We start from the raw sequence: 19,548 nt of genomic DNA, 5'->3' as shown, positions 1-19,548 counted from the left end.
TAAGGGGATTTGCTGTTTATTATTTAGAAAGTGAGTCGTATCATCAGCAAATTGACTGGTAATAAACTGATTTCCTGCTATGTTAATGCCTGATATTTTGGCCATTTTGATGAAAATGGATAACATTTCTGCAACCATGATAAAAATTAAAGGTGAACAACCACAACCTTGTATCTTTTTGAGCGAGAATCTTGAACTCTTGAACTTGTACCTTGAGTGGGCTAAAGAGCTATTAATATCTTTATAGAGCATTAAAGTGTTCAAGAGTTTGAAAAATTTAATAGTTTTCCACCATGTCAAAAGCCTTATAGAAATTCAAAAATAATATAAACCCATCTTCATAATAATCATTATGATTTAGTAAGTCTGCATTAAATTTCCTAATAAAGGGTCACTTTTCCACGTGACCATGCCAGAGCTCGCCCTATTGAGTGGCAAAACATTCAAAAAATGGCTGGATTTCATAGCGGCTGCTGCAAAAACGCTAAAGTAAAACTGACTATTATCAGCTTAAATTGAATTTAGTTGGCCTTAACAGTAAACCCTAACAACTTGCCAAACAACCAGTAGATTGTGGACATTGGCATATGGCCAGACATTGCTTTTCCTATATCTTTGTCTTGCCTAACACTATTAAACCATCTGTCTTCAAAAACAGTGGACATGAGAGAACTGTTACATGACAAATATGGGGATGTCAAGTGGACGAACAGAACAACCACGAACAAGAGTGGGGACGTCTGAAGACACTCTTGACAACAAAGCCGGTGCTGACATTCTTTGAACCATCTAAGAGGACAAAGATTTCAAAAGACACATCTAAGGATGGCCTGGGAGCCATGCTGCTCCAGGAAGAAGGAAAACACTGGAAACCAGTTGCATATGCATCAAGAACTATGACTAAAACACAAGAAACAGTGCCACAGAATACATCACCTGTAGAATCTGAAACAGAACCAGTTATAGACAATAAATAACAGGAAAAGGAAACACACTTACCTAAATTGAGAAGATCCAAATGCACAGTAAAACCACCTGAGAGACTTGGTCTGGCATTAGTAAAGTGAACAGACATTTAAGTATTTACTATGCAAAAGAGAGTAGTGACAATTGAATGTTAATTAAGAGACGGTTTACATAAAGTGCATAATGTTTATGTTATTAAATAAAATGTTTTGTTCAGTACGTGTGCAAGAATTGAAATGCAGTAATGGTGAAACCTTAAATCTAAAAAAGGAAATGTCATGATAAGGGAGTATCTGCCTATGACTAGATGTAAGAATATTCTCAGACGTTCACTTAATAATTGACTATGACAGAATTTTTACAACGCTGTTCATCAAATGTGTGTGTGCGTGCGTGTGTGTGTGTGTAAATGATTACCTTGATTAGTTAATTACTGATAAGAAACCCACATTATACTCAAATTCACACATTTTCAGCATTTCAGCTAAGCAGTAATGATACATTGTCACCTGATAAATGGCTATTAACAATCCTGCATTACTATAGAGTTTGATTTTGAGTTTGTTTGTGCCCCCCAAAAAAAATGTTTAGCACCAGCCGCCACTGGTCTTATTTCTGATGATAATAGCACTATTTCTCAGTTCTGTCATTATTATTTTTCTAATCTTTATAAATCCATCGACTCTGCTGATACTACTATTGCATTTTGGATACTTTAGTAAATGTAAATTCAATTAGTGCTAGAAAAATGATATACTGTAGTAAAGATAGCTAATGCTATAAAACATCTTAAATGTAACAAATTACCTGCCAATGATTGCATTTCAGCAGATAGACAGTTTTCAGATATTATTGCCCCTTTTCTTTTAAAAGTATTTACTGCGAGCATTAAAAACCACAAGCTTCCTTCCACTGTGACTCAAGGAATAATTTCCCACATTCCTAAACAGAATAAAGATTTGCTTTTTATTGACAACTGAAAAAAATGATTCATTGAATTTAATCAATTTTTTAAGGTAAGTGGTTGCAATCAATTTATTTAAGCTACATTTAAACAAAAGTTTTATATTTTATTTTACTTTACTAATCTTTTTTTGTTTAAATGTAGCTTAAATAAATTGATTGCAACCACTTACCATAAAAAAATTTATTAAATTCAATGAATCATTTTTTTTTAGTGTGGTGACCATTAAAGCTCCCGTTCTTTCTGTGATTTTGAAGCTTTGATTGTGTTTATAGTTGGCAATATAACATGTGTTCATGTTTCACGTGTAAAAAAAACGCGGCATTTTTCACACATTTAACTATCTGTAGCACTGTTTTCACTGTCCTCAAAGCAGGCTGATGTCTTCCTTGTTCTATGAAGACCCTTCTTCAGAAATACGTAACGAGTTGTGATTGTGTAGTTTGTTTAGTGTGTTGTGATTGGATAGCAGCTTAGCTTAGCAGAGCCGTTTGAGCAAAAAGCTGGCGACTGACGTATTCCTGTGGGCGGAGTTTAGTCAACGAACTGTTTTACTGACGTCATTAAAGCAGGAAGTAGAGGACTGTAGTCCAAAACGGCCGTTCGCCGTAGGATTTGAAAAATATTGAAGAAAATATATCGCCTGGAACTTTGAGCTTTATCATTTTACAGATATTATTTATGCTATTATAGCAACATTACACACTAACTAGGGTTTAAAAAATGGGATCAGGAAGAACGTGACCTTTAAGTTAATTAAATAATGATTATAAGGTCTTGTCCCACATACTTTCCAAAATAATAAAAAATGTGTTCAGTTCTATAAAAGATGAGGCTCAATCTGGATTCATTAATAATAGGCATATTTTAAATAAAATATGTTTAGTTTTAGATGTTTAGATTACTCTAGTTTGATTTCTGATAATAGCTGTCCATCTATTTGGACTTTTTTATTTAAGTTTTTGATACTTTAGAGAACATACAGAGAAGTTTTCAGTTTCTTAAAAAGATTGGATTCTTAGATTTCTTTTGTTGTGCCATAAAAACATACACAAATATGCCAGTAGTTCTGTTATTCTAAAACATGGTGCAACTCACCATTTTGAAATCTCAAGGTTGTCTTCGAGCCACCATTTTAGCCCCGACCAAATAATTTTGAACACAGAAATGTAGAAATTATTTATTGGTGTCCACAATTCAGTACTTACATAGTTCACAGACTTTTGTGTTTCAGCAGCACATTTCTAACATTACAGTATATGTGTTTAGAAACAATTTTCTAAAATTACTTTACACACACTTTAAGCCCTGTCTGGAAAACCACCCCATAATGGTACAAATAATCATAGCTTACACTGAAAAAACAAACTTTTTGGTGTAATATTTATTAGATTATCTCTCATAATTTCTACATAATAATATTAACATTTATTGAGAACTAGATTTTCCTAAGTAAAATGATGATAAATACACAATTAATTCATGTAAAAAATTAACTGTGTGGGAATAGTAAGTCATATTAGATATTTTCTTGTATTATTTAGCTGTTTTATAGTCACTGCACATAGTCCTAAAATAATTAAGTACATTTTAATCAAAAACTTTAGCAGATTCAAGTAATTTATTTGCACATGTTGTAAGGAATACCCACAATCCTTTGCGCCTGAATATTTTAATTTTTTAAGCTTTTTCACAGAATAAGAACTGATAAGAACTTTAACTACTTAAATATTTGTTAGTAAGGTTTAAGCTCTTATATTATGTTGTTTGTAAATTATAATTTTGTGAAGTCACCGTTCAGGTAACCTGGCTCCGCCCTCCTACGTGCTTCCGCTTATTTTTCATTTCGCTTCAGCAGTACGTCTGGGATTGCTCTATAGAGTTTCGTTTTCTCCTGCAAAATCTGCAGGACCAATCAGTGAACAGATGGGGGTGGCTAAGAACGATGACGTTGAGGTCGTGCGTCAGTTTGAGTTGTAGTTCAGTAATGGCAGCGGAGAAAGACGTGAGAAAAGCTATTCGGTCCGTTGTTGCAAAACTGCCGAATATACAGAAGTTAAAGCCGGAGCAAGAACCAGGTTTGCTAAGTTTTGTTTGTCTGATTATTCTGACTTGTTGTTTCCGGACGGTTTCGGTGCATGATATACGTCACGACCACATGTTAGCGATTGGCTTTGGCAGATCCTGAGTGACTCTGGGCAGATCCAATAGTTTTAAACTTCAACAATGGACCCTCCTTAACGGAAGTAATGCTTTGCAATGGAGCGTGGCCAGACTCTCTGTACAAATGAAATGAATGTACGAGAGTCTGGTTATACCCTGGTTATACCAGGGGGGCAGGGTTTCATATTTTATTGAAGCAGCCCTGGGCACCGCCATTAGCTAGTGGACCCCCACCTGCTCTTAGCATTCCATTGATTCCCATTCATTTTGGCGTCACTTTGACAGTGAATAACTTTACATCTGAGGCGTTTAAAGACTCAATTTGTGCATCAATTATTTCTAAAGAAACACGAAAATGTATAAAAGGCTCCATTACCTTGTATCTTAAGTTATGGCCCAGTAGAAGCAGTTTTAGTAAAACTATGCTAACGATTGCGTCATAACCACGCGACTCTCTGTCGCACAGTAGAGAAATTACCGTATGGACTGGAGGAGAAGCGCATGTAGAATATGGCGTACTGGCGTTAAACTTTAAAATAAATAAATACTATGCAAAATGACAAAGTAATTAATCAGAATACTAAATATACTTAATACAAAATGTACTCCTGTTCACGCTCGCCGTTTCTGCAAGATTCGGTGGGTGATTCAGATTTCTCTTGGCACAGCTATTAGAAGACTTACAAGTGTCAGACAGGTTGCTCACGTCACCAAGCTCAGTTTGAGTCTGCGCAGTACGCTCGACCCCCCGGAAGTGTGAGCTTCTAATTGCCTTCACTTGTCTCCGTTGAATCCAACGGCGTCGCTGTGTCCATTTCTTTTACTGTCTATGGGTTATAACAGGCTACCGTTCAGGTGATCATTGTTTCTTTACATGAACCCTGTTCAGAACATTGTATTGTAATTCTCTTCACAATGCTGACAATGCATGTCAAAAACACAGTTTGTGTGCGTTTCTGTTCCAAATCACGTTTATTCAATGACTGACTTGTAGTCAGTCATGTATTTTGTGTTATAATGCCATTTATAACACTAAAAATAACTAGGTCCATAGAAATATGTTAAAGAAAATAACAAACAGTAAATACGATTTATTTAATATTTTAGGACAGCAATTTTCAAAAAAAAAAAAACTAATAGACTTTACCTAAATGATTAAAATATCTAACTTCAAAAAAATAAATAATGAAGTAACATTTACGTAATTATTTAACATATGTTTTATCATGCATTATTAAGTAAATTTTATTTGATTTTATAAGGTAAGTTTTACTTAAAAAAAAAGAAAATAAATTTTACTTAAAAAAAGTTTGTGCATATTGTTACGAGGATTTTTTTAATTTTTTTAATTTTACAAGTTTTTTTTTCAGTGTACTGTATTTCAATATTATTATTTTTGAAAGGGGAACAGTGGGCTGGAAAAGAATATATGAAGAGATTGGTTCCAAAACGAGATAACTTTTTTAATTAAAAAAAAAATCAAATTTTTTTGATTTGCATTCCAATTAATATCAAACAAAATATTGTTTAAGATAAACAAGTCTGTTTTAAGTTTTGTTTGGAACTAACTTTCAAGGCTAGCCAATAAACTGGATTCCTGGTCCAGGCCACTGGATTCAAGACTAGACACAAAAACAAATCGATCCATTTGTGCAGAAAAAATTGAACTTTATTTACAGCATTATTAACGCAGCCAAATAGGGAAATAGGAAGTGCGCTTATGCTCCCGCTCTGTAGGTGGTGCAGAGAGTATGGTTTACCAACCGCAGGCAAAACCAGCCTCTTAGTGCCACCTAGAGAGCGTGAACGTAAATATCACATTAACCTTATGGAGCAATTCTGTTGCGTGGTTTGCAGTCATTTTCATGCACCGTAATGTTATCTTAACACAAAAAGAAACGAATGACCTGACCGACAACTGGTTGTCCAGTGCGATTCCATTCACACGCCACAGCTTCTCTGTTAATACGGTTGTGAAACCTGAAAATTTACGGGTGTGAGGCCGGTTATAGAAAGCGGTTGTCAAACCCGTAAATAACTGCACTGCATGTGGACTTAAATACGGGTTTGACAACCGTATTATGGTACCGTGTGAACGCAGCATGACTTTGGAGAAGACTCAAACATCATTCTCTGACAAAGCATGACCATGAAACAAGAACATAACACACAAAGCAAAGGGGTCAGAATACTAGGAAAACAATGCCAACCTAGATGGTGGCATCCTGATTTCAAGACAAAGGACTGGCACGATCAACAGGGCTTACAGAGGACTGTGATACTGTTCGCTTACACATTATTGTTACATTCATCTATTCTGGACTGTCTGACAGAACACTGTTGTGTCTAGCGTTTATCATTAAATCTAAGGATAAATTCTTAGGAGCAGCATTATTGCTATCATTGGTTATTAAGACGTACAATACTGTACGTACAATGTTTTGTTTTCGACAAAAGTGCTCAGAGTTGGATGTTGACCTCACTGTGGGTACCATCACCATCAATGGTGCTGTCATTGCCATCTGAGAGAAAGCCACTACCAGACTGATGTGTCCTGCACTCCAGAGCTGTGAGCCGCTGCTTCAGCTTCTGCTGAGTTGCAGTGTAGTCACCTAGTAAGCGGGCGAAGCGAGTCTGTAACATTTCAAGACAAGCCTCCAACCTCTCCACTTTCTCTTCTATCTTTTCCTCTCCCAATCCAGCAGCTCCCAAATCCTCCAGTAGACCTTCTTTCAAAAGGATCTGCCTTCCCCTCTCCTCCAGAACCTTCTTGGCATCGGGATACTCCATTACAGCCTCCATGAGGTCATCCTTCGACAAGCAAAACAGGTCAGAGTAGCCAATGCTACGGATGTTAGCCGTGCGACGGTTGCCCGTTTTGCTTCCTTTGATGTTGAGGATGCTGATCTCTCCGAAGCAGCTGCCGGCCGTTAAGTGGGCGAACTGGGTCACCCCGTCGTCAGCGACGACAGCAAGGCGACCTTCTTTGATGATGTACATCTCTTTTCCGATGTCCCCTTTTCTGCAGATGTAATCTCCGGGACTAAAGACCTGTGGCCGCAGCTTGAGGACCAGTTCCACCAGTAGACCTGCCTCACAATCCTGGAAGATACGGACCTTCTTTAAAGTTTCTAAGTGTACGTTAAGAGCGATCTCAGCCCGTAGTTTGTTGGGCAGGTTCTTAAGAACCTCCTGCTCATCTATCGATTTCTTATTGGTCCACAAGTAGTCGAACCATTTGATGACTCTGGCTTCTAGCTCTTTGCTGACCTTCCGGAACTGCATGTAATGTTTGATGGCATCGATGCGAGCTTGAAACTCAGCCCTTGTGGCATTCATGCTCGATATCATGGAGCCTACATTACCGACGATGGTGGCGAAAATGAGTACACCAACAAGGAAGTCAAAAACGACAAAAAGGTACTCCTCATCACGCACCGGAGCGGGCATTTCCCCGATGGTGGTCAACGTGAGGGTGGACCAATACAGGCAGTAGACATATCCTCGCGTTAGCGTCCCGAACTCAGGATCGGAGATGTTCGGATAGACCCATTGGTCCGATCCGAATCCCAGAGACTTTGAGATGGCAAAGTAAATGCAGGCATTCCAGTGAATGATAACTAAGATGTAGAGCACCAGGTTGCAAATGCGGAACATGTTGGGGTAGTTTGTGCGGGTCTCGGTGCGGTCAAAGAACTCGAAGAGACGCGAGAAGCGCAACAGTCGATTGAATCGCAGCTCGGGCACATGAATGCCAATGATGATGTAGGCAAGGTCTGTGGGTAAAATGGAGACCAGGTCCAGTTTGAACTGTAATGTATGAAAATAGCTGTCTCTTAACTTGGCGAGGTCCTTCACCAGAAGACCCTGCTCAAGGAAACCTGCAGTAAAGACATCAATACGGCGTTAAGAAAAGTGAACAGTGTGTTTTTGTATTGAAGTACACATGCTGTACTGCATGCTGAAGGATTCTGACCTGTTCTCAATCGTACACAGGTGTCCAATATATAAATTACATCAGAGAGGTAATCCAAAACCAGCCAGAGAATAAAGTTTCTGGTTTGAAGCTCATCAAAGCAGGCCCTGGTTTAGGATAGGAAGGATGAAAGCTTAAGGAAAGACGTACCATAACACGTATTTACATGAATCATTATTGAAGCCTGTATCAGACACACTCCCTCATCAGTTTAAATTATACCAAAACCATCATTAAAGGCCCTGCATTGAATCTGCATGCGAAATCAAAGAGCTTTGTTTTCTTCTAATGAAATTCATTTATTGCATCATTTGCTTACAAGTTTTTCAGGAATCACTGGATTTATTTTAGGATCTCTGCTCACAATATTTTCACTTAAAAAGGACAATAATAAAGGGGAAAACACCTTTTTATCTTACCTAGCCACCACAAAACACCAATTGTACAACACAGCTGCGGCAATAACAAACAACCAACGGTAGTACAAGTCATCAGCAGGTGCCAGTATCAAAACATCTGTCTTCTTCCTAAAAATAAAGCAGTCTCACACATTTTCATATTTATGTTACGGCAGAATCAGTTGTTTTTGTTAGAAATCTTTTTAACTCAATAAAGATTGGAGATGATGATGATGACGTGTGAAAATAAACTCACCTGATTTTGTTGCCGTTGTTCCCATCATGGGCATCAGGTCGATTAATGCTTATACGACTGGGTGCCATTTGAAGCTCTGGTCCCCGAAAGCGCTCCAAGAAGGAATCTGGCCTTTCCTGTTCCTCCTGAAGACTTTTATGGGCCCAGTCTCTAAGAGTGACCACCATACTCACCAACCTTTCAAGTGAAGTGTTGGAAAATAATGAGATAATAGATTTTTTGCATTAAATAGAGATGCCTGCTAAATGCTGAAATTCTCATTTCATATACACTTAAAGGGGAAGTCCAATCTAGACATTTTAGCATGTTTATCACGGGTAATTTATGTCCACTTTGCATTATACATGAGGAAAAATCAATAAATTTGCACGATTTCGATTATTAGATTGATAGTGTGTTGAAGCGGAATTTTCGTAACGGTCTTTAATGGACACAATTAACCAGAATGCACTGCGCGAAACTGAGTCATTAGCTCCACCCACTAACCACTGTTCGATGCAGTCGTCAGGTTTGTTTGACTTCATGCGGCGCCGCAGGAACCGACAGCTGGATGACGTCAAGGTTCCGCGAAAGGGATTTAAAAGCAAACTCCTCCGTATGATATCGCGAATCGCTCTCGCGGTACTTTGACGTCATCCCGCTGTCGATTCTTGCAACGCCACATGAAGTTGAACAAGCCTAATAACTTCTTTTACCGCTCAACTAGCTCTCAAATCAACTCAAGTCAACTTGAAGTTAGCCGGCAGACGAACCCATCCAAAGAGTAACTCCGCTTTAACCGTCTCTGAGGGGGAAATCACCAAAGCCCTCGATAAAAGATGACTAGAACCTGTGCAGTATGTGGATGTAAGGACAACAAATTCAGGCCACCGGGAGTTTTTATTGTTGACATCAACGCGACCCTCAGCTGACCCACCACTACACTACTTTGAATATGCAGCCAGCACTTTCGTCAGGAAGATTTTGAGTACTGTTTTCAGCCCAGTTTTTCCGCGGACTCAGGTAATGTAAAATTGTTAAAATATCTAAAACATCATTTGGCTTAGTTGTTGCTTGTTTTGTGTAACTACGATAAACATACTACGTAGAAAGTTATTATCATGTTGTTGTTATTATAAACACGAGCAAAGCAAGCTAACGTTAGCTCCTGTGCAGCTGTCAATCAAAAACGTTATCATCTACTGTCAATCATCTCGCCTCAAGACCCGCCCCCATTTAGAACATTCAGAATTAATGTAGTCGTGCATTTTTCTTCCGGTGATTTGATGACGCGTCAAATCACCGTTACTGTAGCAGTTAAAAGCTTTAATTTTTTATATGGAGTTAGTACATTTGATGGCAGCACAATCAACTACATATATGGCATGAAATATAGTGTTGGAGCATAATGTTGTTTTAGGGTGGACTTCCGCTTTAATGCTTTTACTGGTCGAGTTTGAAAGGAAACATGGAAATTTCAGAAAATCATTTAAAGCAACACTAAAGAGTTCCTGCTCTTTGCTCCCTCTACAGGTTAGAAGCGTAATTGTTCATTACCACAGTCGTAAATACTGCAGCATAGCTGGCTCTGATTGGATTGTAGGTCTGCCGTAAAGCAAGTTTTTGTAGTTTTCACTCGAACTACAGGACCACTACCCGACGGTTGGAAACTTCTTTAGTGCGGTTTTGGCCGATAGAGGGCTGCAAAGCGAATGTGAAGTGCCATTCACCCTGTTTTGAGTGGATGAACCACTGAAACTTTTTTGGAAACGTGATTTTAAGGTAAAAAAAACTCTTTGGTGTTGCTTTAAAGAGGTGAAAAACATGGCTAAAGTAATTGCTCAATAAATAAAGACATGACGTAATAACTTTTATTTCGTTGATTTTTGTGTCACATAAGTGTCAGATCATTTTTTTTTTCACATTTTGTATTGGTTTGCTTTAAATATTCTGCACTTATAAAACTGATCTGTATGATGAATCAAGAAGCTCACCTGGACAGAGCTCCTCTGCCTCTGAAAGAGTTTTGTGAGTTTAGTCGACAGGGATCCAGGGTGGCCATTCGCTGTAACTCTGATGATGTATCATCACATATGGACTGACCGCTGAAGCGACAATACCATTTATTCAGACTGACAGACTGAATTCAACCATGAGACATAAACAGAAGTGTTGAGATCTCACCGGCTGTCTGCGTGGTCGGACTCATCTTCAGCAGATGTCTTTACAGAGAGTCTATGAGCTGATAAATCCAAACTCTCCACCAACACTCGACCTGTCATCCTCTTTCTGTGGGAATATATTCTGGACAGTAATTTTGTCATGCATTCACACAATGCGTAATACATGTTTGTTTTTTTAGTGTAGTGATGTTCCTTTATAAACAAGAGAAAATCAAATACAGGGTTCCCACACCTTACCCAGCGGGCATTTGATGTCAATTTAACATCAATTTGACATCAAACATCGACGTCAAAATTACGTCACAGAATAGGTCAAAAATGAAAGTCATTTTGACGTCAAAGTGTTGATGTCAATTTGATGTCAAGATTTTGACCTCTGCTGATGTCATTTTGATGTCAATTCTACATCTATTTGACATCAAGATGTTATGATGTTGATGTCATTTTAATGCTATTTTGATATCCCAGCCGGCATGATTCACCGTTGAAATTTGTCTTTTATGGATAAAAACACATTCTTTCAAGCAGTTTCCAGTTAGTAGTGCAAAAATGGAATATTCCAAATATAGAATAAAATCATAAAATAAGAAAACAAAATCAGGTTTAAAAGTCATTTTATTTATAACCGCAAATATGAATTTTGTTGTTGGTTTAGTTAGGGTGACCATACGTGCCATTCTTCCCGGACGCATCCCGTCCAGGATTTCGGTGCGTCTTCCGGAAGTCGTATTTGTTGACCGCATACGCCATTCAGTTAAAAACATAAGATATACAATCGTAGTTTCATTCTTACCTTAAAATGTAACAGTTGCTTTTCTGTAATAATAATAATAATCCTCTATGACGTATGCGGTCGACAAATACGAGTTCCAAAAGACGCACCCGAAATCCTGGACAGGACGGGTCCGGGAAGAATGGCACGTATGGTCACCCTAGTTTAGTTGACAGTCTTCTTATGGCCACCACCACCCGTCCATTCTGGCTCATGCACTTAAAATATGATGACAGCATCTAAAGAGGAAAAACAAACCGCATGTTATTTCATTGTCAAAAATGCTATGTTTTTTAGGCCATGTATAAAAAAAGTTATTGCACATGAAGGCAAGATGTGTGTTCTTTAATGGTCTGACTAGAAACATAGCATAGCTGATGAAGGAAGAAAGCTGTTGTGTTTACAAATGTGACAATGAGCTTCAATTAAGATCATCCACAGTGCATTCAGAACGTATTAAGACCCTCTTCACTTTTCAATTTTGTTATGTTCTTTCATGAGACTGCAATTTTTTACATTTTTCCTCATAAAATTGTTTTTTTGAAACGTTTGCAAATGTATGAAAAAAGAAAAACTGAAATATAATTTTTTACATTATACATATTCAGACCCTTTCCAACAATACCTGGAATTTAGCTCAGGTGTCTCCTATTGGTCTTGATGTTTCTACACCTTAAAGGGTTCTGATGAACACAAAGATATTTTGAGGAATGTCTGTAACCAAACTGACCAGAAGCACCACTGACTTCCATAGCAGGATAAAAGAATACAATGGAAGTGAATGGTGCTTCTGACTGTTTGTTTAAAAACAAATCCAGGTGTTGCAAGGTTTGCTGCATCCTTCCCAAAAAGACCTGAGGCTGTAACTGCTGCTTCAAAAGGTGTGTTAACTAAATACAGAGTAAAGGGTCTGAATACTTGGGTGATATTGACTTTATATCCCCCCTCCCCCCAAATTGAGATGCTAAACAAAGCAAACATTGACTGTTTACCTTACGTGTGGGTCAAACAGCCTCTTGTGCAGTCACTTACCAATGAAAGCTAAGATGGACTCCAGACCTTCTGGACTGTCTGTGAGAGACTTCAAACTCAAACCAGACCAGCAAGGCATCACGTTGGCAGACACCCCAACCTGATCAAAAATTTTTGATTAGGAGATATTCTTGTCCTATTTTTAATATAGATTTTACAAACTTACCACATATAATCTGGCAAAGCAAAGAGTTATGAAACAGCATCTTCCCAAATCTCCTCTTAAGGCTCATCTTGTCTATCATGGCATTTAATAAAGTTCTGGAAAAAAAACATATTTCATTTCTACAAAAACATACAAAAAAACTGTGGCCCAAGCACAACTATTAAAAAAATTAAGAATGTTTCCATTTTTTGTCATGGGACAATATTATTTCCTTACTTTTTGAGGGGTACAGATTTGGGCATCTGGAAAGACACATGACTTCACCAAGTTGCACGGTGATCTGCCTACAATATAAAACACATACAAAAATTAAAAAAACAAGTCATAGCCCCTTTTAAAAAGAAAACATAAATTGTGAAATACAAAACACTGCATCTTAATTATTAGGATTACTAGAATTTGATCGGAATACAATCCAAAACAAGTAAAAAATCTATTGTAAGGTTCCATTACTACATGGGAGCTTGGTGGTGGATTACAATGGTTGGTAGTAACTTTAATTTTATAACTCATGGGCATAGCCATCATTTTAAAAGTGATGATTAGAGCCATAATACATAAAGATTAGGGCTGTGACAGTTCTCATAACCACCGTGGTGGTAAAGTGCGGCCTGCGGTTGCATGCACGTCACAAACTATGAAAAAATATAAAGTACAATCTCCCCCAGCGAGATATCTTCAAGTTTGTGTGAACGCAAACAGCCAGCAGATTCAGAGTAAGAGCGCTATTTGCAACTGATATCAGTGATGACCCGGTGGCTTGGGAGCAGAACAAAGGCAAAATATTCTTTCTTGGTCACTCAAGGTTGCGAAAAAGTATCAATCTGCGCTACCCGTACACCATCAGAACATGTTTTTAGTGCTGCTGAAAACATTATAACCCCAATAAGGTTTCTCACTTTTTGTTTCATGGATTGAAGTGCTACAATAAACACACATAGGCGCCAATCCCGTGGGTGCTCAGAAGCTCGGCTCAAGCACCCAGCGAAATGGCAAAGCACATATGTTCAGTTTATTCACATTAAAGGTACTGTTTTTCCTGATTGCAAATTTAGTTCGTGTGTAATGTTGCTGTTTGAGCTAAGGTATTATTTATGCTCTAAGTTCACTGCCAAGTAGGGTTGTTGCGGTGACAGAATTTTCCCACCGGTAAATCAGCGCGTGACAAACCCGGTGATACCGCTTTCACCGGGTGGAAGGGGCTTATAAATGCACAGAAGTGCGCATTTTACTTTCACTTTTGAATTAGATGCAACTGTTGTTTAAATCAAGCGCTTGCGCACGCTGCGTTAAATTGCGTATGAATTTGCGTGCAAATGCGAGTACAACAGCTGGTTTAAGTGCTTGAGTTAATGTGCGCAGGTACTTCTGACAGAACCCACCAGTCCCAAGCAGAGCAACCGGCTATTCCTCTATAAAGCGCTGCTTGAATGATGGGTTTATTATTATTCTTAATGAAAACCACAACAACAAAACGATCTCGCCTACATTAAACATCATATATGTATATTATAACAAAAACGAGTAAGCACGCGGCTTCTGCCATCATCTGCTCGCCGCAGTCTGACAGGAATAAATGAAATCTGACACCCGCAGCCACTGCTCTGTGATGATGCGCGTTCAGCTCCACTGAATTCAGGCAGCAGACACATTCAGTTGTAAGTGTTTGCTCTCTCTAACGAAACTAAATGATTTAATTACAAGAAAATATCAAAACGACGGTGAAAGACGGTGTCGCGGTGGGCAAGTGATCTAAACGGTGAGAGGCTGAAGCACCGGTAATCACTGTTTCACCGACTATCGCAACAAGCCTACTGCCAAGCGATATATTCCCCTTTCAAACCATACAGTGAACGGCCAGTTTGTACTATAGCCCTCTAATTCCTGGTTGAATGACGAGCATTGACTAACCTCCGCCCACAGGAACACGTCAGTCGCCAGCTAAGCTCAAATGGCTCTGGCTGCACAATTAATCACACACGTGTGTAGTAAATGGTGTTCCATCTGAAAGCAGCTGATGGGGATCTATTACTTATCAAGGAACCAGCTTTACTGACGAGATGTGCGTGACAATCGTGTTTGATAATCGTGCACCCCTAGCTCTGACTAAGCTAAGCTGCTGTTGAATCACAACACACTAAACAAACTACACAATCAGAACTAGTTACATATTTCTGAAGGAGGTATTTCATAGAACAAGGAAGACATCAGCCCGTTTTGAGGACAGTGAAAACAGCACTATACAGTAAATTGTGTGAAAAATACTGTTTTTTCACACGAAACATGAACACAATCAAAAACACAGGAAAAACATTACCTTTAACTTCACAATTCACACGAAAACGTGATTGCGCCACTTTCCATCTCTTCAAAGCTTTTGAGCGCTCCAGACTCTAGAGCACCTGGCGTTGCCTGGTAAAGCTTGAGGTTGTGATGAGCACCCACCGGCGAAAAAATAAATTGCCGCCTATGATCACACACATTTGTTAAGAAACATCATATCTGATCTTTGTTTACACACATATATATATATATATATATATATATATATATATATATATATATATATATAAAGATATATACCTCCCCCCTCATACAAACCACTGCACCACAGTGGTGAATTGGTGCATTACCATCGTGGTGGTAAAATACTGTCACTGTCACAGCCCTAATAAAGATAAGAAGGAAAGAAAGCTGTTATGTACACAACCACAAAGATCCATTTTGTCTTTCAATATGAAGTCTCTTTAAAACTTGCATCAACATCCACTCTGAACTATGAATTAACTTCTAGCTCTGTCTATTGAAAACGAAGGGTGTGAAACATGTACATAATATAGAGGGAATAGTGACATACAGAAGAAATTAAGTGCTGTGCTGAACAGTGACCATTGCATCCTGAATAATTTTCTTATATTTTCCTAATGACAATGATAAACCAGTACTGAGAAACAAGTAGTAGGTGGTTTTAAAAAGCTTACCTGTGAAGTTTCTTATGTTTGTGTTATTACGTTTCTGATCTGACAACCCTTGCTGTCTGATTCTTCTTCAATCCTGACAACATATAAAAAAGTACAATTAGTGCAATAGTAAAAGAGAATTCTATAAATGATGACCTTTATCAGAATGTAATGCATACACTTGCATAATGCATTTAAGTATATGAAATATCAGGTTAACATGCACAACATTACCTGATCCAGACAGACGTAATGGCTGTTAATGCATTTAAATCTCAGCATTGACAAAATCACCATCACTATTTTCAATTTGAAGGGCTCTGATAACAAAGACATTACAGAAGAGTTATAAAAATAAACTGAAAACAAGAGCGCATTTGTATGGATAACTAATATTTTCAAGTTCCATTAAACTTGCTAATTATTCATCAAGAGAAGTAAGCAAAATAATACCATTACACTTCATTTAAATTCAAATAGCACATGCCAACAACTTACACTGTTTGACTTTTTCCTTACAAAGGAGTTAAGAGTTTTATTCCGCTTTAAATCATGGATACAGCGCGAGGGACCGCAGGTACAAGCATATGCGTGTGACGTAACGTGTGATTGCCTGATAAATGCAGTTATTACAAATTCGCGAGCCATAAAACACCAACATCTCATCTAACGTCAAGTTTAAACACTTAATCAGTAACATGAAATTAAGCAAGCAGCATTAATTAACTGACCGCACTCATCCGGCTGCCGCGCTGCTCCTCTTTACAAATGACAGAGGTGTCTGTGGCGCCTGTAAGACCTCTCGGATATACACTGACTGAACTACGATATCAACGCGATTCTACCGAACAGTTGTCCAAAAAGCCCTTACATTTAGGTGCTTTTCTGAAGCAATAAACAACCAAGTGGTTAAGTTGATAAGACCAGATATCATATTAATTGATTAATATTCATATTACAATCATATTAATGTAACCGTAGTCCAATTTCGGCGGGAACATCCCGAATCAACCATCATAACGGATACGTTCACAAATAACAGAAAATCACAATTAATAGGCATCGTGCTTTTTGTCATAAAACATTTTATGTGTGAATAAAATAATGTTACGCGTTTTAAACATTGACTTATTGACTTGATATTTCCTTACCTCGATGCACTTTCTCGAAGATCACGCAGACAGCCGTTAAACTCTCCAGTCTCGTGTAATCACGCGAGATTACCTCGCTACTTTTTTAGTCAGGATCAAACATTCCAAACTGACAATAAAAGTCTTGATGTATTTTATTATTAATGGTATTCTTAAAATGTATATTTAACATGTTATATTTAAGACACTGTGATGAAAATATATTAACAATAAAACAACAATAATAATAGTTTATTTGCATGTGTCTATTACATTTTTAACTCTCCCAATTACTTTTGGTAAATTTTTAAATAGTAATAAATTTACTTTTTCAGACATTGTTTTGACATAAATTTAACATCAATTTGACATCTTATTTCCTGACATCAAATCAACATCGATTTAATGTCAATGATATTGACCTGAGATATAGGGACCAGAAAAAACATGTCAGATTGATACCTTTGCTGGGCCTCTTTACAACCACAAGGAAATAATTACAAAATATAATGAAAATATGCATATTCATGCACGTTATACATGGTGGTCAAAATCTTGACTATTTGTTGATGTCAAATTGACGTCACGGTGCCCGCTGGGTAGTTAACTTCAAATTCGAGGATCTTTCAAGGACTTTCCAGGTGCAATACCCTCAAATTCAAGGACTAAATGTTGAGACACATTACATTGTGTTACCTTTTAAGATACATTGTTACAGTTCCCTTTCGAGGGAACTCGCGCTGCGTCACTGCGGTGACACTTTGGGGACGCCTCCAGGGGTAAGTGCGTCTAAATGTGTATATCAAATTCAACCAATGGTGAGGCTTAACGACAAAGACAGGGTGACGCGGGAGCCAGGAAGTATATCGCTATCTGAAATATTGCCAAAGACGGCGTTACAGGGACGCATGAAGTATGGGAAGGGAGACGCAGCGTTTCGTTCCGTTTTCAGGGAACAACAGTTACATACGTAACCCGAGACGTTTTCATGTGTCAAACACGACTTTGCAAAAAAGCATTTTGGTATGAATCAACATTCGCATACAGAAGATATAAACATTTAAAATGAACAGTTTAGCACGTGTGTTTAAAAAGTCTAGAATTTGTATGATATTATCCTACACTACACAGAGAATAATATGGATTTTTCAGAAAACTTTCACTCTTTATGACCTGTATCTATATATATTTTCAAAAACTTCCCAGGGCCTTGAATTTTTTCCCCAGATTTACAAACTTTCAAGGATTTCAACGACCCGTGGGAACCCTGCAAATATGATCTAAAGCACAGATCGGCTCAGCATAGCCCTGACGCGCTTGAGTTTGGCTCTGTATTAAACTATTTTTAAATAAATATTTTTTAACGTATAGTTCATATGTAGAATAAAGCTGTTGTTTTTACTGATATAAAATAAGATTTTCTTTTCTGTTTAACCCCGTTATGCTTTTATGTAAAAAATACTTTATTTCTTTTGTGGTCATATTTACTGGATTGGTGTTTTCCACCACATGATTTAAACAGAAATTTTTTTTTTTTTTTAAATGGGACCATGCAAAAGTTGCAAAAAAGTGCAACATAATGTGTCTCAACAGTTTCCACTGCTGAAAGCCCTGTCATTTTGCCCACAAACAAATCGAGATGCGGGAAACGTTGATATGTAAATGTTATTTTTTGTTATGTTTACCTAATACCCAAATGTGACACTGTCTGTGAAATCTAGGTTAAAGTTTTATAATTTAGAGATGGGATTAAGCGCATCAAAGTTTGATTTCAGTCTGAATGATCTTTATATTATTTTATGTGGAAAACAGTAAATCACAAAAAAATGATTTTTTACCAGGCATGGTCACATATATCTACCATCAAGTAAAATATTTTAACAGTGTTATTGAAAACAGTTACAAAAATACTGAGGCCTGAGATCATTTCCTAAAAATATCAAAATTTCAATATCAGTAATCCTGAAATTGCCAAAATGCCATAATGGGTCAATTGTAGTAAATTTAATATCAACTGTATTTAAGACCATTCATAAACTAAATGAATACCAATAATTCCTGATGACATCCAAGTGCTTGATTAATAATGGAGAGATTTTCCTCCAATGCTTTGACTGTCCCTTAATTCAGTGGAAGAAGATAAACTTTGATAAATGTATAGCAGCAGCCTCTTTTAGATTTAACTGGGTGACAACAAAGCATTTTTAACTTAAGATTTATTCACTCACCTGTCAATTTTCTACTTCTCTGTGCATTAAATCGTCAGACGTCTGTGACTCTGAAATGTTCAAATATCACCAAGCTTTGCATGTTTTCTCCTCTGATATCAGAAAACTATAACTTTATTACAATAATGATGAAACTGAACAAATCTTGTGTTTACTGCATGTAGTCCAGACAGATGGTGGTGGTGGTCTGACAGACCCCTAAACAGAGAGACTGATAGAAGGATGAGAGGGGAGATGAGTGGGCAGGAGGGGGGCGAGAGAGCTATAAAGGATGAGAAGGAGAGATATTAACATATGACATCACACAGCTCATATCTCACTACATCTCTTCTCACAGCTTTAATATCTAAATCTCTGTCTCGTCTATTCTTTTAA

General features: G+C 37.7%; 1 protein-coding gene across 3 annotated transcripts; it reads right to left on the bottom strand.

The window, feature by feature from the left end:
- Positions 1–5,429: 5,429 nt before the first annotated feature.
- Positions 5,430–19,359, bottom strand: cnga2a (cyclic nucleotide gated channel subunit alpha 2a). Of its 3 annotated transcripts, none has more exons than XM_065268082.1 (14): positions 16,314–16,954; positions 16,050–16,135; positions 15,837–15,909; positions 15,439–15,523; positions 15,173–15,322; positions 13,072–13,139; positions 12,856–12,950; positions 12,690–12,789; positions 10,887–11,896; positions 10,697–10,807; positions 8,724–8,900; positions 8,489–8,596; positions 8,070–8,176; positions 5,430–7,974 (listed from the first exon to the last, which is right to left on the bottom strand). In XM_065268082.1, the coding sequence occupies exons 9-14, from the start codon at positions 11,048–11,050 to the stop codon at positions 6,554–6,556; spliced, it is 2,088 nt and encodes a 695-aa protein (XP_065124154.1). In that variant the 5' UTR covers positions 11,051–11,896; positions 12,690–12,789; positions 12,856–12,950; positions 13,072–13,139; positions 15,173–15,322; positions 15,439–15,523; positions 15,837–15,909; positions 16,050–16,135; positions 16,314–16,954; the 3' UTR covers positions 5,430–6,553. The 3 variants fall into 3 exon arrangements, with proteins under 3 accessions (XP_065124154.1, XP_065124155.1, XP_073668298.1); XM_065268083.1 differs by having other exon boundaries at positions 16,547–16,954; XM_073812197.1 differs by lacking the exons at positions 12,690–12,789; positions 12,856–12,950; positions 13,072–13,139; ... (3 more) ...; positions 16,050–16,135; positions 16,314–16,954 and adding an exon at positions 19,174–19,359 and having other exon boundaries at positions 10,887–10,991.
- Between the last annotated feature and the right edge of the window lie 189 nt (positions 19,360–19,548).

Source organism: Paramisgurnus dabryanus, chromosome 16, assembly GCF_030506205.2.
Source record: "Paramisgurnus dabryanus chromosome 16, PD_genome_1.1, whole genome shotgun sequence".
Lineage (NCBI taxonomy): Eukaryota > Metazoa > Chordata > Actinopteri > Cypriniformes > Cobitidae > Paramisgurnus > Paramisgurnus dabryanus.
Note: the sequence above shows the minus strand (reverse complement) of the source record. Positions and strands in the feature narration are given on the sequence as shown.